General features: G+C 51.9%; 1 protein-coding gene across 1 annotated transcript in view; it reads right to left on the bottom strand.

The window, feature by feature from the left end:
- ASB2 (ankyrin repeat and SOCS box containing 2) overlaps positions 1–23524 on the bottom strand; it is a 33232-nt gene extending 9708 nt beyond the window's left edge. The window contains exons 1-6 of the mRNA XM_004376693.2: positions 23248–23524; positions 14517–14621; positions 11256–11416; positions 10035–10190; positions 6984–7229; positions 2368–2539 (exon numbers count right to left, since the gene is read on the bottom strand). Coding sequence (XP_004376750.1) covers positions 2368–2539; positions 6984–7229; positions 10035–10190; positions 11256–11416; positions 14517–14621; positions 23248–23453 — 1046 coding nt within the window. The 5' untranslated portion in view covers positions 23454–23524. The remainder of the gene's footprint in view (positions 1–2367; positions 2540–6983; positions 7230–10034; positions 10191–11255; positions 11417–14516; positions 14622–23247) is intronic.
- Positions 23525–23885: the final 361 nt, after the last annotated feature.

The following is a 23885-nucleotide window of genomic DNA, read 5'->3' on the forward strand; positions in this document are numbered from 1 at the left end:
TTTTCCTTTGAATAAATGGGGATACTCACCTGTTAGTCCATGTGCTTTATAAACTGCATTTCAATATAATGTATTAAGTAATTTCTATCCTGCCTTATTCCAGAAAGAATTTTAAACGGTTTGCAAAGATAGAGAAAATATAGCAAAGGTAATCTAAATTAGAAGTAGAAGAGAAAGAATGTTTAAAAACAAGGGGGTCAGAAATGAGACCCCAAATGCAAGTCTATGTTTTATGTTTTATCATTCTTAGAAGAAATACGGCCAGCATGCTCCTTAGAAGCGAGGATGGCAAGACGTCAGCTCACTTACTTTGGGCACGTCATCAAGAAAGATCAATCACAAGGACATCATGTTTGGCAGAGTAGAAGGTTAGAGAAAACGAAGGAAGCCCTCAATGAGGTGGATTGACACCATAGCCACAGTGGACTCAAATGTACCAACAATCACAAAGATGGTACAGGCCTGGGCAACGTTTTGTTATATTTAAGGTTGCCATGTGTCGGAGCTGACTCGACAGCAACGAACAGCAACTTGTTTTATGTTGGCCGCCAAGTAAGCTCTGAAGGAGTGACTGTCTACCCAGGCTGCACAGCAGAATCCCCTGGAGGCCTTCAAACACCCCAAGCCCTGGCCACACCCCAGACCAGTTATGTCAGAATCTCAGGGAGGGCTACTCCCAGGGGGTCCAGCCTGCAGCCAAGGTGAGAGCCTCTAGTCTGGGGGGCTATTTTAAATTCACTTTAAAGGAATCTTGAAGCATCAGCTCTTGGGTAAAGTAGTTTCTTAATAAATATATTTTGACGTTGACCTGTAATTTCATAAGGTGCGTTTGCTACACCGGGCATGAAAAACAGGCGGAAGTGCGATTTGTCGGTGACTAAGACGGGTGACTCATAGCGACCCCATAGGACGGAGTAGAACTGCCCCACAGGGTTTCTTTCCTAGGCTGTAATCTTTACACGAGCAGATCGCCAGGTCTTTTCTCCTGTGGACTGGCTGGTGGGATCAAACCGCCGACCTTTCAGTTAGCAGCGGAGCACATAACCATTGCACCAGTCGACTCAACAGCCCACAGCAACACAAGAGACGTGTGAATCTTAGAGGCTCCTTTCTCAGTGACACCCCAGTGTCACCCCCTCCAGCTAAGTGTGTTGAATAGAAGGCATCATGTGGCAAACCCTGAGACCAGCTGCCTGGCCCTTGGTGCGGAACACCAATCCCCAAGCCCCCTCTGGGAGGTAGAGAAGGCCACTAATGCCAAATGCCCAGGAGTGAATGAAGAGCGCAGGGCTTGCCCAGCCATGGGCCCTGCCACGTGGCAGAAGCTGCTGGGCACGGGGCTTTAACCCTTTGTTGGGTGACCTTCCCAAAGCAGCCTGCCCCCTCAGCCTGGAGGAACAGAGGAAAGTCGGGTGGGGGAACGGAGGGTGACTAACAGAAATATGCATTACAGGCAGTCCCTGGGTTTTGAACATCCTTGGACAGCTCGGACTTGCCCTTTACTGTTACCTAAATTTGCCCTCCCTTTGAAAGTTTGAACCAGGACTTCGAACCAGTTCTTTCCGTTTCAAACCCCTGCTGAGAATTTGCATTTCTAACAGGTTCCCTGCTGTTAATTTATATTTCCACCCCAGATATACTGAATCAGAATCTACATTTTAACAAGATCCCCAGGTGATTCTGATGTATAACTTCCCAGGAACTTGTCAGAAATTCAAATTCTCAGCAGGGAATTTGTTAGAAATACAAATTCTCAGCAGGGGTTCAAAACAGAAAGAATTGGTTCAAAGTCCTGGATTGAACCAACCCCTACTCGCAATGAATTCTTTATCACAGTCACCTACACTTGCTCCATGTGCAGCTTTTAAATCATTGAAAAGGCTTCAAGCCATTTCTTGCACTAAAGGCAAATTTGATTTAAAGACACATTTAGGGACAGATCTCATTTGTAGGGTTAGGGGCTGCCTGTAGTCCAGACTCATATCTGATCCCCTGAGGGAGATTCCTATAGATGGTACATTTGGAGCAACTGAGCTCCTGCCAACTACAAGCTGTGTGACCTTGGTCAAGTCACTCAACCTCTCTGTGTCCTCACCTGAAAAATGGAAATAGTAACAGCACCAGCCTCACAGAGTTGTTGAAAGGAGCAAATACGTTTACAACATCAAGTCTGGTAAGTGTTTGCTTACTTATTATACTGTTTGCTAACTATCATAATTGTGGCTGTTTTGTAGGCATTCACTTCACATTTGCTAACTGCGGAGAAATTCTCCTCTTTTCCACCCAAATGGTACCCCTGGGCCTCCCAAGGGGAATCCTGTGGGCAGGTCATTTGGAGTGGGGCATTGGGGGCCGGGCTGGGCTGACCTGTAGCTGCCCTTCTTGGCGGCCATGTGCAGGGGCAGCAGGCCATCCTTGTTGGTCTTGTTGGCATCAGCACCCTGTGACAGCAGAAACTCCACCACCTCCTCGTGGTTGTTCTTGCAGGCCTCGTAGAGGGCGGACGCGTTGTCGTTGGCCTGTGTGTTGATGTCGGCACCTGGTGAAGGGGAAGCGAACAATGACTGATCACGGCAGTCACTATCCTGGACCTAACGCCCACCCCGGGCTGGGCGCCGCGTGCTAACCACCATGATGCATCAGATCATTTCATCTGCATTATGCCCCTTGGAAGGAGTCCTGGTGCCACAACGGTTAAGCCCTTGGCTGTTAACCTAAAGATCAATGGTTCGAACCTGCCCATTGGCTCCACGGGAGAAAAGACCTGGCAATCTGCTCCCTAGAAAGGCATATCTTACTCTGTCCTGTAGGGTCACTGGCAATCTGCTCCCTAGAAAGGCATATCTTACTCTGTCCTATAGAGTCACTATGAGTTGGAATTGACTCAATGGCACACTACAATGACCTTGGAGGGGAGGCATGCACTCTGAGAACCCCCCAGCTCCCTCCCACAACATCGAGACCCAGGGGCCTCTTACAGGCATCAGGATGATGCTGGCATATATTGGGCATTCAGGATGCACCAGGCACATGCTTTCCACATGTTTGTGAAAGTTAGCCAGTGAGGCCAGGTAGGATAAAGTGCTTCTCTTACCTCCATGTCACACAGATGATGCCACTAAGACAGATAACCTAAGCAACGCCTCCCTAGACCACCTAGATCATAAACGAAGAGCTAGAACTTGAACCAGATGGCCCGATGGCTGAGGCCATGCTGTTAACCCTCACTGTGTGTAAGACGGGGCCTTTCCCAGCCCCAGGGGAACACAGAACCCTTGTTGTGAGTTGAATTGTATCCTCAAAAAAGATATGTGGAAGTCCTAACCCCTGGTGAACGTGACCTTTTTGGAAACAGGTTCTTTGAAGATGTTACCAGTTAATAGAAAGTCCACGGATGAAAGGTGGGTCCTAGTCCCATCCAAGAGAATAGACACAGACAGACACATGGGGGAAGACGCCGTGTGAAAGTGCAGCTACAGGCCAGGGAATGCCAAGGGTTTCATCAACCAGCAGAAGCTAGGAGAGTGGCATGGGACAGTTCCTCTCTCGGAGCCCTCAGAAGGAATCAACATGGCTGATACCCTGGTTTGGACATCTAGCCTCTAGAACTGTGAGACAATCAATTTGTATTCTTCAAAAACACCCACTTGTGGTATTTTGTTATGACAGGACTAGGAAACTAGGGCCCCCAGTAGAGGAAAACCCCCAGGACTTTATTCATTGGTGTCATGAATTGAATAGTGTCCCCCAAAAATATCTGTCAACTTGGCTAGGTCATGATTCCCAGTATTGCATAATTGTCTACCATTTTGTCATCTGATGTGATTTCCCTATGTGTTGTAAATCCTATAACTATGATGTAATGAGATGGATTAGTGGCAGTTATATTGATGAGCTCTGCAAGATTAGATAGTGTCTTAAGCCAATCTCTTTTGAGATATAAAAGAGAGAAGTGAGCACAGAGACAGGGAGACCTCATACCACCAAGAAAGCAGCACCAGGAGCAGAGTGTGTCCTTTGGACCTGAGGTTCCTGCACAGAGAAGCTCCTAGACCACAGGAAGGTTGATGACAAGGATCTTCCTCCAGAGTCGACAGAGAGAAGAAAATCTTCCCCTGGAGCTGGCGCCCTGAATTTGGACTTCTGTCCTACTGGGCTATGAAAGAATAAACTTCTGTTTGTTGAAGCCAGCCACTTGTGGTATTTCTGTTACCGCAGCACTAGATGACCAAGACAATTGGGATTTGTTCTTCTCTGCCTTGCTGTTCAAAGATAAGAGGGGAATTGCTTTCTGTCTCCTTTCAAGAAAATATTCAAACCATGTTGCAAGGAGGAGGGATGAAGCCTGATGTTAGTCTGCCTTTAGCCCAATCTTCTGTACCTCCTCCATCCCCTGGTGGTGAAGGAGAGAGCTGACATGCACACAGGTTTCTCTGCAAAGACAGGTGCAGCCTGCCCACCAGGCCCTCCTTACTCCAGAAGGAAATAGAACTGCGGCAGTTCAAAGCTGGTAAGGGCTGAAATCCAAAGCCTCTGTTAACCACAGTTCCTCTCTCCTTGAGCGTTCTGCTTATCTCAGACTTCCTGGTGATTTTTAAAATGTTCAGTGATGGTGGGACTGGCTCCTGGTCTAGTGGGAAGAGATCAGGACGTGGACCACTTAGAGCTTCCGTTTCACTGCTCACAAGCTGTGTAGCTCTAGCAGCCTTTTGGAGCCTCAGTTTCCCCATCTGTTGACTGGGAAAAATAGTACTTACCTCTTGGAGTTGCTGGTTAAGGTCGCGTAAGTAAACCTTGCAGAGTGCCCAATACACAGCAGGTACTCAGCTGTTGTTGTTGTTAGTTGCCAGCAGCCCACATGTACAGAGTAGAACAGCCCCATAGGATTTCCAAAACCGTGACCATTCAAAAGCAGATCACCAGGCCTGATCTTCCGAGGCGCCCCTGGGTGGGTTTGAACTGCCAACCTTTCAGCTAGTAGTCGAACACTTAACCTTTGTGTCACCCAGGTGCTCAGAAAATGCCAGTAAATCTCCAGGGTAGAGGGACTGAGCATGGGAGGCCAGTTCTGCCCTCCATACAGAGGGAGAGCCACGCACAGCTCTTTAACGCTCCACGGTACTCTCAAGGTCAGGCTCCCTGGAAGGCCTGGACCCCGCCAGCAAAGCTGCCTGCTCTACACAAGAAAAATATTTGGATTTTAAAATGGACTCGGCCCACAGAGGGAACAGACCCTGACTCAGAGTGCCACCGGGAGACCAGGACCAGGGTAGATGTTAAGAGTTAGCTAGCTCCCCCCCGCCCCGCTGCCTGCTGAGCATCCAGCCTCCTCGTCTGGGCTCCCAGGACCCTGCCTGTGCCCCTTTGTTCCCCAGCTGCTCAGTCTGCGTTTGTCCCTGGCTGAAGGCAGTGCCTTGGGTCTGTTTTCCCAACTGCTCAGGCACGTGCTGGGAAGTCAGCTTGTCTGGGCACAGCCCCGGGCTGGTAACTCTCACGGCCCGAGGTAGGGTGGTGCAGTGGAGAGAGCATGCAGTTTGGAGCCAGATGGACGCAGGTTAGAATCCAAGCTCTGCGACTGCGTGGACTTCTAGCCAGTCATTAACCTCTCTGAGCCTCAGTCTCCTCATCTACAAAATGGGACGAGAACAGTATCCACCTCGTAAGCCTATGGGGAAAACTCCGTTGATCCAATCTGTGTTTGTGCTTAGCAGAGTATCTGGCACACAGTAGGTCTCCAATAAATTATTCCAGTTCATCCCCAAGGTCTGAGTTACTTTTGGCCTCTCTGTTGCTAGAGAGGGAGGATTACTTCCCATTAAGAGAGAAAAGAAATCAAAGGGGTCTTCGGAAGATCAGAATATAATGCTCATTGACCACAAGGACATCTACCATTGTCTTCTGCTACCGGGACATCATAATGCAAGCAATATTATTTTATCTCCCCCATTTATGTGTGTAAAGATATTTCACAGGCAGAGTCCAAAGACCTGGGTTTAAATCCCAGCTCTGCCACTAATTTGCTGTGTGACTTAAGACAAATCACTTTCCCATTCTGGTCCTTGGTTTCATCACCTACAAAACGAGGAGATCCTAAATGTTGTCTGAGTTCCTTCTGGCTCTGAATGTGACCTACTGGAAAGAGAAGTGGTTGGGGTGTCAAGAGACCCAGAGTCTGGCTAGTCCTGCCACTAATTTGTTACATGACCTTAGAGAAGTCACTTCCCTTTCTAGGCCACAGATTCCTCATTTGCAAAATGAGGGTGTTGGGCTGGATTGTTATTGTTGTTGTTAGATGCTATCGAGTCAGTTCCAACTCATGGCCATCCTGTGTACAACAGAACGAAACATTGCCCTGTCCTGTGCCATGCCCATAATCGTTGTTATGCTTGAGCCTATTGTTGCAGCCACTGTGTCGATCCATCTCATTGAGGGTCATCCTCTTTTTCGTTGACCCTCTACTTTACCAAGCATGATGTCCTTCTCCAGGGACTGGTCCCTCCTGATAACATGTCAAAAGTATGTGAGACAAAGTCTTGCCATCCTCACTTCTAAGGAGCATTCTGGCTATACTTATTCCAAGACGGATTTGTTCTTTCAAGTCCATGTTATATTCAACAGTCTTCACCAACACCATAACTCAAAGGCTTCAATTCTTCTTCGATCTTCCTTATTCATTGTCCAGCTTTTGCATGCATATGAGGTGACTGAAAATACTATGGCTTGGGTCAGGCTCACCTTAGTCCTTAAAGTGGTAAATATGTGGCACATGTGCCCCCGCTCCCCATGTTTGTCCTAATTGCAGACATCACTAATGGATCTCAGCACTATTTCCCACTGAGCCTAGACATAACTTCAGAATTCTTCCCTACCCAGCACTCAAGGAAGCTGCTATCTTAGAGCTAATCTCTGAGGTCCTTCCCAGATGTGCCCTGGGGACTCCATGACCCAGGGACTCCATGACCCAGGGACCCTCAGTCACTCACCATGCTTGGCCAGGAACCTTAGGGCCTCCAGCTGCCCACTCTGGGCGGCCACGAACAGCGGGGTGATGCCGTAGGCATTCTTGGATTCCACCTTGGCGCCTCTGCTCACCAGGATCTCCATGACCTCCAGGTCATTGCGCGAGACGGACTCGTGCAGAGCTGTCCAACCTCGGTTGCAGCGATGGTTGGTGTCCGCATTGTACTGCACCAGAATCCTCACTGCGTCCACATTCTTGCGCTCGCAGGCTGTACCCAGGGAAGAGCAAGACCGTCAGCAGGGTGGCTGGCAGGACAGGGCCACCCAAGACTGCATTCATCAGTTCATTCACCCATTCATCAGCCATTCACTCAACAAATATCCACTGAGTCTTTACTATGTTCCAGGTCCTGCATTGGCCCTAGGCTATATAACTAATTGTAATACTAATGCTAATACTAGCAGTAATACCTGCTGACATGTATATAAGGCTAGTTATGTGCCAGGTATTCTGATCTAAGCACTTTACATGGGTTAACTAATTTAATTCTCCCAACCACCCTTAATGTATGTACCTTACTATAAGTCCCAGACTTACGACGAAATTACATTCTGACATCAAATACTTCTCTTTCTTTTAGTTTTCATTATTATTGCCTTTTATTATCCATATCTTTATAAATCCACTCTTTGAACATCTGTGAGTGACCAGCTGAGAATGATAATGCTGCAACATTATATGTAGGATATATTACTAATGATAAGATGTCAAAAAAAGAAGATGGTGGTAAGCACGGTTCATCGTAACTTAAATATGTCGTAAGTCTGGGACTACCTGTAGTGTTATTATCCCCTTTTTACGGATGGGGAAAGTGAGGCACAGAGAGGGTAAGTGACTTGCCCAAGGTCACACAGATAGTAAGTGGCAGAGCTGGGATTCAAACCCAGGTAGTTGGTTCCAGAGTCTGTGCTCTTAATCACAGAACAAGATGGACAACTTGTCTACCTTCACAGTGCTTCCAATATCCAAACCCTTGAGTCTCAAGTGAGGTACAGGTACCACTGAGGTCTTGTCAGGATCACTTTTAAATCATTTGTGGCATTTCCTCTAACAACATTTGTGTTATTTCTCACTGCCTTGCCAGGGAGCTGCCTTCTGTCCCCTGGAATGTTCCAGAATCTCCCAAACTTGTCTCCCCTTCCAGTGTTACCTGCTTCAATCCTCCACATTACCAAGGTCAAAAGAATCTTCTAGATGAGGAGCAGACTATGCCATATTCCTGCTCAAAACCCCTCCTCAAAGACTACTCATAATTTGGGGTAAAATTTATCTTGCTGAGCACCACTCACCAAGTCTTTCTCAACGTGCTCAAACCTCCCTGTCAAGCCTTATCTCTCTGTAGACCTCAAATGCACCCTTGGCTCTGGCCCAGAGTTATCACCAGGGAGGCTTCAGGTGGTGTCAGTCATCTGGAAGCTTCTCTGAGTCAGTCTGGGGAGGCTGCCTGTGGAGTGTCTCAAACTGGACCACAGGCAGAGCTCTCGCCCTTTGTGAGCCTGGGCTTCCTCCCCTATGGCATGGAGATAATAAAACCTTCCTTAGAGGATGCTGTGGAAGTTCTGAGTGAGATGGTACATGCAAGCAGTAGCCTGGTGCTTGGCACATAGCAGGAGTACACGCAGGACCAAGGCCCAGGCTTTCATCTGTGACTTGCCCAGCTCCATGGAGCTCTCTTTGGGACACCCGAGGCCCCAGGTGATGGATCTGGTGCCCAGGCAGGCATGGGTTCTGGGGAGGCCCTTCCACTGTGGGTCTGCAATTGACCCGGATACCTGCCATTATTCCTGCTTCCCACTGAATGTTCCAAGCACCAGCTACCGACCACCCACGTGGGAAATTAGAGGTTTCCATAGTTTTTCAAAGCGTAAAGGCATCATTTTACAGGACCCCAAGCTGATTGCTTACGTGTGTAGGCACGGACTAACCAAAAAAAAAACAAACCAACCAAATCTGTTGCCGTCGAGTTGATTCCGGCTCATAGCAACCCAACAGGACAGAATAGAACTGCCCCATAGGGTTTCTAAGGAGCTGCTGGTGGATTCGAACTGCTTGACCTTTTGGTTAGCAGCCGAGCTCTTAACTACTGTGCCACCATGGACTAGATGCTTTGTAATGTTCAGTGTGTGGTGCTGGCATCAGCTGCCTGAGTTTAAATCCCAGGTCTACCCTTTGCTGGCAGTGTGGTCCTAGGCAACTTATTTCCCATCTCCATGCCTCAGTTCCTCATCTGTGAAATGGGAATAGTAGCAGTATCTACCTCTTATGTAGGTGGAAATGAGTGTTAAATGAAATAACAGTGCCTGGCACACAGTAAACACACAATAAATGCCAACTATTAGCCCAGAGGTAACTTGGAAGAAAGGCCTGGTGATCTACTTCTGAAAAAAATCAGCCATTGAAAACCCTATGGAACACAGCTCTACTCTGACACACGTGGGATTGCCATGAGTCGGAATCAACTCAACAGCAACTGGTTTTCTTTATTAAGATTATTCAGATCTTGACTCTAGGCTCTGCTCGGGCATTCAATGAATGTCCTTGGATGACGTCCACTTATTTTTCTTAAACAAACATCCCTGAGGTACAAACTCTCTTCATACCTCCTTGCCTTTGCCTGTGCTGTTCCTCATGCTTGTCCAGCTGGTAAACTCCTCCTGTTCAGGCTCAGCTCAGGCACCACTTCCTTGGGTGCCCTTCCTTCATACCTCCCCCCACCCACCCAGGCCAAGCTCATTACCATTAGCTGACTGTCACATTGTCCGTGTGTCTGTGCCCTGCTGGACTCAGAGTGCTGCACGGGCAGGGTCCACATCTTTTCATCTTTGGACCCTCGGCACCCTCAGCGTGCCTGACATATGGGAGGCACTCAGGAAATGGTGGCTGAATACATGCATGAATGAATGATTCAAGGACATGAATTATGCATCCAAACGAGCCTCTCGCCTTACGTGCTTATGGGATGCCTGCCTAGACTCTGGCCTCTTCCTCAGGGAAGCCCACCCGAGGGACTCACCTTTATAGAGCGGTGTCTCTCGGGCCTTGTTGGAGATGTCAGGCTCTGCCCCAGCCTGCAACAGCCACAGGAGGCAGTCCAAGTGTCCCCTGCACGTTGCCAGGTAGAGGGCCGTTTCCTCCTGCAGGGTGCGCTGGTCCACGGTTGCCGGATATGCTGGGAGGAGGACAGACAGGGAATTCATGAATTAGGGAGACATGCGTCCCCCCAAACACGAGGCATTCCCAATTTGCTCCCAGTTACAAAGACAGAAATGTACAGCATCCTCTGGCGTTAACCAACCCCAGCCTGCCCTCATCCTCTTTGTCCTGGACCCTGTCACTTTTACAGGCTGTTTCTGCTGTCCAATCATAGAAGTCCACTCGGACACCACCTCCTCTAGGAAGCCTTCCCTGGTTGGCCCGCCTCCCTCTCTGAATGACCCTTGCTTTCCTTTGCTAGCCCACTAGCCACTGCGGGAAACTCGAAGTCTCACGCAATTGTTTCTGCCCTGGAGCCTGGTGGGCTGTTTGGGGTCTGTGCTGCTTGAGGGCAGAGAGAAAAAAGAAAAAAACAGTTACCATTGAGTCGATCCTGACTCATGACCACCCCACGTGTGTCAGAGTAGAACTGTGCTCCATAGTGTTTTCAAAGGCTAATTTTTCAGAAGTAGATTGCCAAGTCTTTCCTCCGAGGCACCTCTGGGTGAACTTGACCCTCGAACCTTTATGGTTAGTAATCGAGCGCTTAACCCTTTGTTCTACCCAGGGACTCCTTGAGTGCAGAGATATGTCTTTTTCATTCACCCAGGAAGCTAGGGGCCCTGCCTGCAGGCATTGTTCATCCGGATCTGGCTCAGGAGGAGGCGGGGCTCCCACACAGTCCCCCAGAGGTGGGGGCGGCCTTGGCTGGGCACAGGCACAGCTGCATGTTTTCCACACCAAATCAGCCCTGGAAGCTTCATCCTGAAACAAGCTGAGGTGGCTCTCCAAAAGCCGGCCTTCCTCATTCCTTTTCTAGGAACTGGGCGCCCCTGTCCTGGCGGGCCTGGAGCGGTGGTTGGGAGGGTGCTGGAGTGGGTGGGGGCAAGCCACTTCATCTCTGCCATCGCAGTGACCTTAGCTGCCGAACAGGCGCGACAGCCTTGCCTGGCCCTCCTCACGGAGCTCCAGCGGGAAGGGGTCCTCTCCCCTCCCCCTACGTCCCAGGCCCACCTTGGGGGCCCCAGCTACGCGCCCTCACCTCGAAGCAGGACCTTCAGGCAGCCCAGCTGGCCGTAGTAGGCGGCTTCGTGCAGCAGCAACCAGCCCTCCTTGTTGGGCTCGGCCAGGCTCTCCCCTGCCTTGATTCTGGCCTTCAGAGCCTCCTCATCGCCCTCCTTGATGGCCTGCAGCATGGGGTCCCTGTGAGAGCAGTGGGGGGGAGTCACTCTCTCCCAGAGGGAAAACAGGAGCTAGGGGTGGCAGGGAGTATCGCCAGCTATGGGGTCATGCAGTGCTGGGTTCTAGGCCTGTGCTCGGCCGCCTGTAGCCCAGTGTCCTCAAGGGGAAAGGGGGAGAATGACCGTTCCTGACCCACACAGGTGTGCACTGTGAAGACTGTCCACCAGAACCAGCCCTGACTTGGCCCCTCCAGCCCTCAGCCCATTTCGGCTTCCTTAGCCGGAGGACAGCAAACTCCCCGACCAGGTCAGTCCCCCAACCAGGAGCCTCAAATGACCATCGGCCTTGACAACTCACGTTTATCCCCCCACTAAACTATGAGCTCCCTGAGGGCAGCACAGTGTCTTTCTTTATCCCTCACCATTTTACTCCCAGGCTCTGGCTCAGTGGCTGGTCCATAGAGGTGCTCAAAAATATTTGTCATATGAAAAATAAATGTATGAATGAATGAATTTGGACCCTGGCATGCGATGGGAACTCCAACGATTATTTCACTCCTTCATCTCTTCTGTTTCCGAAAGACTGCCTCTTCCCCCGCTAGACCTGTGCATCTTTCTTTGGGAATTATATTTATTTACACTTATCTTGTTCAAGAGGGAAGGAGCCCCATGGTGCAGTGGTTAAGTGCTCAACTGCTAATCGAGCAGTTAGTGGCGGTTCGAACCCACCAGCTGCTCCGCAGGAGAAAGATGTGGCAGTCTGCTCCCGGAACGATTTGCAGCCTTGGAAACCCTTTGGGGCAGTTCTAATCTGTCTCACAGGGTCGCTGTGAGTTGGTTTATGAAGCTAAGTGTGGGGACTCCGGATCAAGTCTTGTCCATTCCGGTTCCCTGCGTGTGTTTCTAGACTCGGGGCTTTTCCACATCTGTGTCCCTGAGCTGAGCCCACATAGGGCACAGCGTGGGCGCTCAGTAAAGCTCTGCTAGAAGCAGGCGGAAGCACAGCAAGTACCTCTACTTCTGCAGGTGGAACTGAGGCACCCTTGTGGATGGCGTTCCTTGGTGGCAGGAAAGAGTTTGGGGAGCCACCTTCAGTGACCGCAGCTACTGTTATCCCGAGGCCACTTCTGACAAAGAGGATTAGACACAGACTGCCACTCTCCAAGGGCCGGTACAAATGTCCCTAAGTGGAAGCTTTTTCAGCCATCAAATGTCTCCCTGGAGCGTGGTGCCGTCACAGGTACAGGCATCGACCTTCGTGGGCCCAGGCTCTCAGCAGCTCCAAGACGAAGCCCAGACCCTCAGGTGAGGCCCCTGTTCACATTCCACATTTAGGGGGTGCTTCCCAGCTCTCCCCCTCCCTCCCTCCCTCCATCCTTGCCCCCAGAACATTTAGCTGCTGGAAGACTTCGATACTTGAGGATTAATACATTTGAACCCTTCACAGTTTAAAACTGAATGTGGACCCTTTGCGATTTAAAACTTCTGAATATCAAAGAGATTTCAAGGCTAGTGTGAATGACACATTCTTTGCTTGGCTCATTAAAGCCACTTCGTTCATTCATTCATTCATTCACTGAGCCCCCCCCACCCCCATCCCCATCCTTGGAGAGTCAGTGAGGACCACAACTGCTAAGACTCTCAGGCCCACTCCCGGGGAGGGTCCCCATAAATGGTTCCATTTCCCAGACGGAGAAGGTGAGGCTGGGGGCTCCCATTTCAGGGGGCCGGCTGAGCTCTGAGGGTCTCCAGTGCCAGCCGCTACCCCCTCCCAGCAACTTCCTCCAGCGTGAGCGGCACTTCCTCTCAGCTCTCAGCCTCTTCAGGTATTAATAGCAACAGAGCAAATAAGGTGCCGGTTGAGTTTACAGATGCGGCAAAGCCGATGGGGAACTGGACCAGATACACCCTGACGTCCCGTCAACACCATCACTGCCACATCGACGGGGCCCATGAGGAGCGGCCCGAGCGGCCCCTTTGGCATCAGGCAGAACCCCGGTGGGGTATGTGTCCCAACTCCCCAGGTCTCCTATGGGAGCCAGCTGCAGTGAAGGCGGAGGGCAGGCTGTTCTTGTGGTCTTGGGGGCTGGGGGAGGGGCACCGTGTCATGGGAACACTTTCAGGACCCCCCACCTGGCTTGGGTCTCGAGCTACAGGGCCAGGTACCAGGACTCTCAGCCAAACACACTAACGGCTTCTCTGTGATCTCAGCCAAACTCCCCGCCCACGTGGGGGAGGCTGCTGGGGGACACCAGGCGATCTGAGACCAGGACCCGGGAGGCCACTTGGTCTACTCCAGCTCTGCCTCACAGAGAAGGGGGGCTCAGAGAGGGGCAGTGACTCACTGGACATCACACAGGAGGTGGCAGCAGCGTGGACACAGACCCGAGACTCCCTCCCTTCCCAAACTGTCAACTCCACCAGCAGCACCAAGGCTCTGGGGGCGGAAGGGGTGAAAGGAGCTCGGAAGGAGAACGGAACACTGGCTAAGTCCCTCCTCCCCGTCTGCTACATAACTGAGCAAAGCAATAGGGGTTGCAGTGGTGGAACCCCTCTTCTGCTCTTAGCTGCTTCTGGGGTGGAATGGGGGAGTGGAGAAGGGAAGAGGACAGGGCTATTTTCCAAGACCCCAACTAGCCCAGGATCCCAGGGCCAGCCCAACAGAATCCTCCCGTAGCTCTGATGCCTTCTGGGCCTGGCACCTGGGACTTAGCACAGAAGGGCCACAAAGCAAAACAAAACCTAGGGGACAGGGAGGCAAGGGGGTAGACCAGAGATGTAACAACTCCTCAGTTTCAGCTCTGAACTCCACTGGGCTTCCCTCTTGCTAGTCCCCGACACAGCGCTTCGTGGGGGTTATTCCAGCACCCAGGCCCTACCCAGGGAATTGGAGGGAGAATCCCACGCCAGCCTGGCTGGCACTCATTGAGGATGGGGTCTATGGCCACCGTGCCAGCTCAGCAGAAGCAGCTGGGCCGGAGAGGGACGCGCCTGGGAGGGGCTGGCCTGGGAGGTTCCCCTCAGTGTCCCTGCCTTCCTGGATGCCGCGGGCCACTTCCTACACCCCTGCAAGTCCAACTGGGGGAGTGAACTTGGACAGTCCCAGGGTGGGGGTCACTTACACCGGTTGGGAGGTCTTCAACAATCTGCTGTTGTACCTCTGCATGACCCCCTGGAACAAGCCCAAGTGGGCCGAGGCCGGTGGGCTCTCAGGCGGTGCAGCGGACCTGAAGGGCACAGAACAGCAGTGAAAGAGAGAGAAGTACTCTGCATAGGAGAAGCGGGTCATGGCTGGAGGCAGGCCCAGGGAGCGCCAGGGGGAGAGGGGGCAGACAGACAGATGCGGGCTCTGCACCAGAGCAGATGGCTGCGTCCTCCCTGCGTTCTGGTCACAGCTGCTGTGTCTCCGGATTATTTTTGGCCCTTGGAGGAAGCCCTGGGAGAGTTAAATGACCATATAAGACAACAATGAGGTTAACCTCACCCCCACCTCTCAGTCCCCTTCCCCAGCCAACCACGCGTGGAGGCAGATACGGAGCAAGGTGACATTCTTCACCCCGGAAGGATATGAGAAGTCGTGGGCTGCAGGGCCCAGGGTGAACGGGCCTCGGGGCTGGACAAGAGACTCATGGAGGGCCGGGGACAGGGGCAAAGCAGAGAAACCAAGCCACATCGGTGCCCCCCATCCCACCTTGCCAACTCCTCATGAGAGAATCGTGCCCCGCCTCCACCCCAAGAGTCTGAAGCAAACAGTATATGGGTCGCAGCAAGAAGGTCAGGAGGAAGGCATCCAGGGCCAGGGCTGTGCATGGACACAGGTTCAAATCCAGGTTCTGGCACTTCCTAGCCACATGACCTTGGGCAGGTGGAAACTCGGTGCCTTAGTTTCCCCACCTGTAGGATGGTCGTGAGAACAGCACTGTCTGCTCGGCCTGGGTGGGGCCTGCATGAGTGAGCGGTAGACAGTGCATAGCGGAGTGTTGGGCAGAGAGGGGGTGCTGCACGCCTAATGACCTTTCATATGTCATTGCACCTCTCTGGCCCTCCGTGCGCCGCGTTCACCCCATCGGGCTGTTGTGAGGATGGACGGGTTGAAGGAGGTGCGACAGCCACAGTGAGAACCAGGAGTGAGAACTGGCATGTGGCCCATGCCAGCCTTCTCCCAGCAGTGCCACGCCCCCACCATCTACACCCCAGCAGGCCCAGCCAGTCTTGGGCATGCCTCTGGGGGACCCTGTGCGATGGAAGGGCATCACTGCTGGCAACAGGCACCCTTGGGCATGGGGTGCTGGGATGGTGACCTTGGAAGGACCCATACTCTCCCAGGACAGGCTGGAACCCACAGATTTACGGACCCCCCTCAGAGGGCCACAGGGCGGTGGAGAGGCAGAGGGAGAAGGGAGGACACTCAGAGTCCTTGCTTCGGCCCGTCTCAGGGCTGGCTCCAGGCCTGGCCATCTCCACCATCACGCTCGTCGTCCAAGGTGGGGCAAGATGCCACCATCAGCCCTTGGTGTGTGTTAATGCTTTAATCCTCACAGCCACCCTAGGAAGTGGTGCTCAGGTCACTGCCCTCTTGCAGACGAGGCACTGAGAGGGTGAGGAACTGCCCGGAGCCATAGACAGCTGGTGCGTGAGCGAGATGCGGACTCGGGGTCTCTGCCAGAGCCCTGACTGCGCTCCGTCCTCCAAAGGCACAGACCTTCCTGCCTTCCCGCTTCCTTCGATCCTCTGTCCAGGTCTGCAGCCTCCGCACTCACGGGCCTGCGACTTCAGCCTCAGTTTCTTCATTTGTAAATGGGGTAAGACCCGACCAGGGGGGTCCTTGCTGCTTTTGTAGCTGCGGAGCCTTTGCAGAAATGAATTCTTCTGGGAAACTCAGCGTGTAAAACAGACCTAACGGGGCTGTCCTGGGGGCGGGGGGGCGATGCTCTAGGCCCTGAAGTGCTGAGCTCAGTGTTCTCTGAGCATTCTCTGCCTGAGTAAGGGGGAGAGCTGGGCAGAGAGGAGTGGAGTGCAGGCCCGGAGCCAGCCACCCTCCAAGCTCACCAGCCCTGCAGCCTTAACAAGGCCCTTGGTGTCTTTTTCCCTGTGATCCCTGGGTCATGGCTGCCCTCATCACTGTCCATACTTGGAACTCAATCACTTATTGTGGTTAGAATGTTTTCAGTAAGATCATTTTGTTGTTAGTTGACAACAAATGGACCTGGACGCATAGCAGCTCCACACACAACGGACCAAAACACTGCCCGGTCCTGGTCCAGCCCCATGATTGGGTGTGGATCGGACCATTGTGATCCATAGGGTTTTCACTGGCTGATTTTCAGAAGTAGACCATCAGGCATTTCTTCCTAGTCCGTCTTAGTCCAGAAGTTCTGCTGACATCTGTTCAGCATCATAGCAACACGCAAGCCTCCACTGACAGATGGGTGGTGGCTGCGCATGAAGTGCATTGGCCGGGAATTGAACTCAGGTCTCCCCCATGGAAGGCGAGAATCCTATCACCGAACCTCCACTGCCCCAGCGAGGTAATAAGCACTGGTGAGAAACCACCATACTACTCAAAACCAGGACCTATTTCTGACAGCGTAATAACAACAGCGGCCGCAGCGACAGTGGGGCTGACGGGGCCGGTGAGATGATTCTGGCAACCACACCCTGTCTGTACAGGGCGAGCGTTCACCAAGCCAGTCCAGGCTTTGCCTCATTTCCATCCTCCGCATTGTCTGATGGAGGCAGGGGAGGTATTGTTCCCATTTTGCAGATGAGGAAATAAAGACTGAGTTTGATTTGGCAAAGACATCCCAGCTCCTGCTGGGTGCCAGGCCCCGTGCTGGGGGCTGGGGCTAAAAAGATCCGTAGGACGCTTCTTCTGTTGGTCCTCGATGCTCACAGGCCAGAGGGGTGGGGGACGAGGACACACACAACCACAGAGCTGTAGGGGAGGAGCTGGGGTGAAGGCAGGAGGGATTGTCTGGGAGCATGGAAATGGGGGTGCACTAACTTGGTTTTGGGGGCCAGAAGGGTGACTGCTCAGAGTTACTGAGTTGTGAGTCTCTGAGCTGAATGGGGAGCCAGGCCTACGTGATCTTTCCGATCAAAGCTGGAGGCCCCACTTCCCCTGGAGGCCCAGAGCAGGGGAACTCCCAGCAGAGCACACCACCGGCTGAGTCATCCGAGGTGAGAGGGCCTGGCTGGGGTGGGAGGTAGACAAAGGTCATGACCTAGAAGAGGCCCGGTAGCGCCCAGGGCCTTCCGGCTGTTGGCAGGCAGGTGTGGAGGAGGCAGTGCAGCCCACCCCAGTGTCACCATCACCCCAATCCTGGAGTCCCGGGTCAGGCTCAGTGAGAGTGATGAGCAGGGCTGAGGTGCCATCGGCCCCAGGCCCTGGGTGAGCCTGCAGATGGGCTGCTTGTCGGAGCTCATCAGGAGCCCAGGCCAGCCCAGGAAGGGCCGTGAGTTGACCTGAATGCAGACGGCAGCAGGCGTCTTAATAGGGAAGGGAGTTAGCAAATATGGGGAGTCTAGGGGCCCTGGTGGTGCAGTGGTTAAACAGCTCAGCTGCCAACCAAAAGTTCGACAGTTTGAATCCACCAGCTGCTCCTTGGAAACCCTATGGGGCAGTTCTATTCTGTCCTATAGGGTCACTATGGGTTGGAATCGACGGCAACGGGTTTTTTTGGTTTTTTTTACTGTCCAAATCCCATGTGCCAGCACCCTTACATCTGCTCCCTCCTCTAGTCTCACACCAACCCTGTGACATGCGCAGGTTTCACAGTACAGTGACTGGCGCACAGTGGGAGCTCTATACATTTTGATGAAGGAAATCTCTCAAGGGGTAAATCCTCATGTGGTAAACTTGGCGTTGTGTGGTTTTGTGCCAAGATTTCAATTGCTGGAGAACCAGGCACCTGTCCTCTTGGGAGAGGGGAAGGGCTGACAGTTTATAACCAACCCTGGCTCCATTCCCATAGGGTCTCTGGACTCAGGCTCCCACCCATGAGCATTCTGTTTTCCCCTCACCTACTGGCCAATCCGTCCCTCCAGGTCTGTGCAGAGAGGCACCGTATGTTGAGAAAAATGCAACTCCCTGCTGCAGCAACTTCTGCTTTCCCACCTTGCAGCGATTCACCAGGTGCTTGCTGCTGGCTGAGCTGCATAGCAGGCTCATTGCACAAGGCCTCTCATCCAGTTCTCCAGTCCACTCTTTGAAGGAGGCTCAAAGAGGCTTGCTTCCTCTAGTCTGCTTGGTAAACTCCTATTCGTTCTGCAAAGCCCACCTCCTCAACCAAGTGAATCAACCCTTTCTGCATCTCTCCTCTGAAACTGGATCGAGCACATTGCTGTTTTCCTGTGGGTCATCATGTGCCTCTGGGCCTTGATCCCCATTAACTGTGAGCCTGGGGAGGACAGGGCCCAGGTGATTCACATCCAAGTGCCAGGAAGGCAACTGGCACATTACAAGTGCACAGTATTGAGGGTGGCTTGATTTGCATTGTTTGCAGCTGTGCACACACTAGCCTAAGCAAGTGCCTGCATCATCTTTTTCTGCTTTGCCTTCTTAGAAATGTAACCATAAATAAAATGCAGAAGTTTAAAGAGTGTAAAGACCCAGCTTCCTGAGCCCGCTCTGACTTGTCCAGCCAGGGTAGCCGGGGGCTCCCGGCTTCATGGATGCACACACCCTACTTCTCCATGGAATGCAAAACCAGATCTGCCTTGAGGAGCCCTCAGCGGGCCAGTGTTGGCAAGTGATCCTCGTGCATGTTTCAAACGTCGTCCCTTACACCGTGCTGGGAGAGAAGCAATTGCAAAATGGCTTCAAGAGGGAATATCCCATTTTCTTTGGGATGCTGATCTGGCTTTTGTTTCTAGGATCCCAAAGACTGAGTTGAATCTTTATGTCCACAGTTGCTGTCTCGGTCGCAAGATGAAAGCAATCAATTACATTTCTAGAGCATCGTATTGGCTTCCAAATACACCTAAACTCTGTTGCTGTGGAGTGGATTCCGACTCATAGCGACCCTATGGGACAGAGTAGAACTGCTCATAGAATTTCCAAGGAGCAGCCACTGGGTTCGAACTGCTGACCTTTCGGTTAGCAGCTGAGCTCTTAACCACTGTGCCACCAAGTCTCCTCCCAAGTGCACTTATTTGCCTACAAGCATTTACTGGGCACCTAGAATGATCCGGGCTCTATGCTGGGCATGAAGGATACAATAATGGATAATATCTGTTCGTGGTCCCCAAGGAGATGACAGTGTAGCTGGGGACACTGTCAGGGGGCCAGACCAGGCCTGCCCAGGGTGGCAAGTAAGCTTGTCTGGGAAGCAGAGAGAGCACAAGGCGAGCACGAGGGAGGAGGTAGGGGAGGCCGGCTCAAGCTGCAGAGGGTTAGGAGGGCTCGTACACCTAACTCATCTTGTGTGCTTTCCATAAGCACACTGCAGGACCAGCAGGGCAAGTATTTGTTATTGCCATTTTAGAGATGAGGCTGTCGGGGCTCAGAGAGATTAAGTAACTTGCCTAAGGTTGCACAACCAGTAAATGATAGAGGAAGGATTTCAACTCCAAACACACTTCTCTTTCCACTTTGACTCTGCTGCCTCTTCATTCATTCCTTTGTTCACCCATTTATTCACTCACAGATATCTCTATGGTTTTTGCCATGGGTCAGGCCCTGGGCTAGGCACTGAGCTACACAGGGAGACAGACAGATGAGGTCCCTGCCCTCAGGGAGCTTCCTGTCTAATGATGGAAACAGGCAGAAATGAATAAAAATTCTAAGTTGTCAGCCATGAAGGAAGCAGTAAGGCAAGAGTGAGTCAGGGGTGACCCACTTGGCCTGGGACGGTGGTCGAGCAGGACCCGAGGAGCTGGCATAACCCACAGGATGAGAAGTGGCTGGCCATGTGGAGCCCCAGGGACATGTATGAATACCCTTTTCCTAAACCTCCTCTGTGTCTCTTTGAATGGGAACTATGATACTTGGGATAAAGTGAACCAGGGTCCCGTCTGTCCTGTGATGTCTGGGCAGATGAGAGCTCAAGTATGTGTGCCACACATCTTTGGGAACTTCAGATCTCCGTGGTGGGAGGCGGATGTAATGAGACCAAAACCCGACTTAGAAAGGGGAGGAAGAAACAGAAAAGGGGCTTTGCTGAGCCGGCAGAGCCTGGCTAAGTGTCTGAGCTTCAGAGCGGGGCCGACTTGGGTTCATTCCTGACTCTGTTGGGCACATGTTTCATCATCTGTAAAATGGGTACATTCTCACTGGGAGGCTCTTACAAGTATGACGTGAATTGACGTTTGCCAGCCCAGGGGAAGAGCTCCGTGTGCACTTGGGGGAGGAGGAAGAAGGATGAGGAGGAGGAGAATTGCATTTAGAAATCCCATTAATGGGGTTTGCTTGCCCACCAGGGCCTAAGCCAGGCCTGCTTCCAGAGACGAAGGGGCAGAACGGAACTTGGGGGGCATTCAGGTCACTTCAAGAGTCAGAAGATGCATGTTGAATCCTCCCCTACATTCCTGGTGCCTGGGTCTTAGGTGAGGGTGATGTGACCTTGGATAAGCCATTTCATGTCTCTGTGGGAACTTTGTTCCTAGGAGTCTGGATAAATGCCCCACCGGGGTCTCCATGTCCTGCCCACTAGACGGAGGAGGAGCTCAGGGTCTGGGCCTCTGGGACACTCAGCTCTGATGTGTTTAAGTGTCCTTGGGACTCCGGTGGGCTTCCACACAGGGGCGGAGGCTGCAGATGCCCCGGGGGACGTGCTGGCTGCCTGTCTTCCCAGCGAGGATGCTCTTCTCTCAACCTGATCCCCTCCTGAGAAAAAGGAGCCTGTAGTCTGACTTCAGCTGAACCAGCCGGAACAGGAACCAGGGCCTTCTTAGCACAGGCCCCCGTGAACCAGGTCCTTGGCTCCGGGTCCCAGTTTCTGGTTAGGTTGCAGAATGGGACATCCTCAGGGGCAGCTCAGGGTCCTGGAGCCTCATCTGCCTTCCAGCTGCCCGAGGACACTGAGGCCTTACCATCTAGAAGGGCCCCCTCCGCTCCGGGAGCCTGGGCCTTTGTCCAGCCTGCCTGGCAGAGGTGGTCCAGCCTCACCAAGGGGCAAAGTCACTTGAGAAGAACCCTGTTAAGTTTCATCAGGAGGCAGGGCTGGGGTGCACCATGACCCACCTTCATCCCCTGTCAACTGTGACTAGACTTTGGAAACAGTGTGTTTATTGGTGTTATTATTCCCAGAGAAGGAAGCCGAGGTTCAGAGAGGTTCAGTGACTTGCCCAAGGTCACACAGGGAGTCAGTTGGCTGCTGGGGACAGTGAGATTTGAGGCCCACACCCCAGGGCCACACCAGTTACACTTACCTGGGCTCAATAAATGAGCAAAAGCATTTTTTTTTTTAAATTTGCATCTTTCTTTTCTAAAAGCATTTTAGAATGAAACAATTACCTCTCCGGTTCCCACATCTGACAAGGAAAGTGTCCTCCAGATCTGAGCTGTCCAGCACAGTAGCCACTGGCCCACATGTGACTAGTGAGCATCTGAAATGTGACTGTTCCAAACCGAGAAGTGCAGTGAGTACAAAAAGGAGCCCTGGTGGTGCGTTGGTTAAATGCTTGGCTGCTAACTGAAAGGTCGGCAGTTTGAATCCACCAGCCACCCCACAAGATAAAGATGGGGCAATCTGCTTCCATAAAGATTACAGCCTGGGGAACCCTACAGGGCAGTTCTACTCTGTCCTACAGAGTTGCTATGAGTCGGAATCAACTCAACAGCAGTGGGTTTGGTTGTTTTCAGGTGAGTATAAAGCACACGCTGGATTTCAAAGAGGTGATGTGAAAGAAGGAATGTAAAAATCTCATTACTAGTTTTTACATTGATCGCAAGTGGAAATGATAATATTGTAGACATATTGGAGTAAATACAATATATGATTAAAGTTAATTCCACCTGTTAGCTTTTACTATTTTTAAATGCGGCTTATAGAAACTTTTGGAACCCCTGGGAGGTGCAGGTGATTAACATGCTTGGCTGCTAATTGAAAGATTGGAGGTTTGAGTCCAACCAGAGGTGCCTCAAGAGAAAGGCCTGGTGATCCACTTCCGAAAAATCAGCCATTGAAAACCCTATGGAGCACAGTTCTGCTCTGACACACGCTATGAGTCAGAATTGACTTGATGACAACTGGCAGTGGCGGAATAGGAAATTCAAAATCGCATAGGTGGATTGCAGTTCTGGCTCGGGTCGTTTCTGCTGGTGGGCAGTGCTCTAGCTAGTCCTGGGAGTGGGATGATGAGGGGGGTGTTAAGACAGGGGAGCCTGGCCAGGGGCAGGATGGCTTTGCCCGGCAGATGTGCTTTGTTTCCCAGGCACGTTTTCCCAGGGAGACTGCGTGGATAGGGTTGGAAGCGCTGGTAGGACTCAAAACATCAGTCCCACCTCATTCCAACATAAAACCAGTGGTGCAAGGCGAGCGCATGGCCTTTGGAGCCAGATGGTTCCAATCTCTGCAACACTGCCTACTAGCTGTGTGATCTCAGACAAGTTGCTTAGCCTCTTTGAGCTTCAGTTTCCTCATCTGTGAAATGAGAATATAGCACAGGGCTTGCCTCGAGGGTCCTTAAGAGGATTAAATGAGGCAAGATGTGCACAGCGCCTAACAGCACTTGGCATAGTCAGAGCTCAATAAAGTTAGATAATAAATGTAAACATGAAGGCGCTTAGGTGCATCCTAGACACTGGGATAACTTAGTTTTGGATTAACAGTGGTTGGGATCTGCAACTTATGGATGCCCCAGATGGCAAAGACCTGAGGCCCTGTTCCCCTCGTTGGTCCCCTTGCTCACCTGGTCCACGGGTAGAAATGGGCGGGTGGGCAGTTAGCACGAGCAGACACGGCAGCCTCAGTAGTGGTGGCGCCCCTTGTCTTGTCAGCCAGGCTCTGCTCGATGGCCATCTGGACCAGCTCATCCTCGCCCAGGCTGCTGTACAGGTTGTACTCCTCTTGCCCAATGGCACGCTGTCTACTCTGGGCACTGATCTCCATGGCCATCCTCTTCTACCTCCCACCCTGGCCTCCAGAAGAGACACTCAGTGGGAGGAGGAAGCAGCAAATCAGAAAACCCTGCGAGGAGATCGAAACCATCCTTGTCGGTAATGGTTTTGTATGTTTAGCAATCACACATTCATTCTTTCATTCATTCATTTGGTCATATGATCCACCCAACCACCCACCCATTGATCTATCTGTCCATCCATCTACCCACTGACTATCCATCCATTTACTCATCTACTCACCAACCCACTCACCAGTCTAACCACCCTCTCCATCTGCCCGTCCAGCCTTCCATCCATCTATCCATCCTCCTACCAATTCATCCATCTATCCAACCATCCAACCTTCCAACCTCCGCTTGTCCATCTATCTGTCCATCCTCTCATCCATCCATCTCTCCACACATGCACCCTTCCGTATATTCATCCT

The sequence above is a fragment of the Trichechus manatus genome, unplaced genomic scaffold (assembly GCF_000243295.1).
Source record: "Trichechus manatus latirostris isolate Lorelei unplaced genomic scaffold, TriManLat1.0 scaffold00045, whole genome shotgun sequence".
Lineage (NCBI taxonomy): Eukaryota > Metazoa > Chordata > Mammalia > Sirenia > Trichechidae > Trichechus > Trichechus manatus.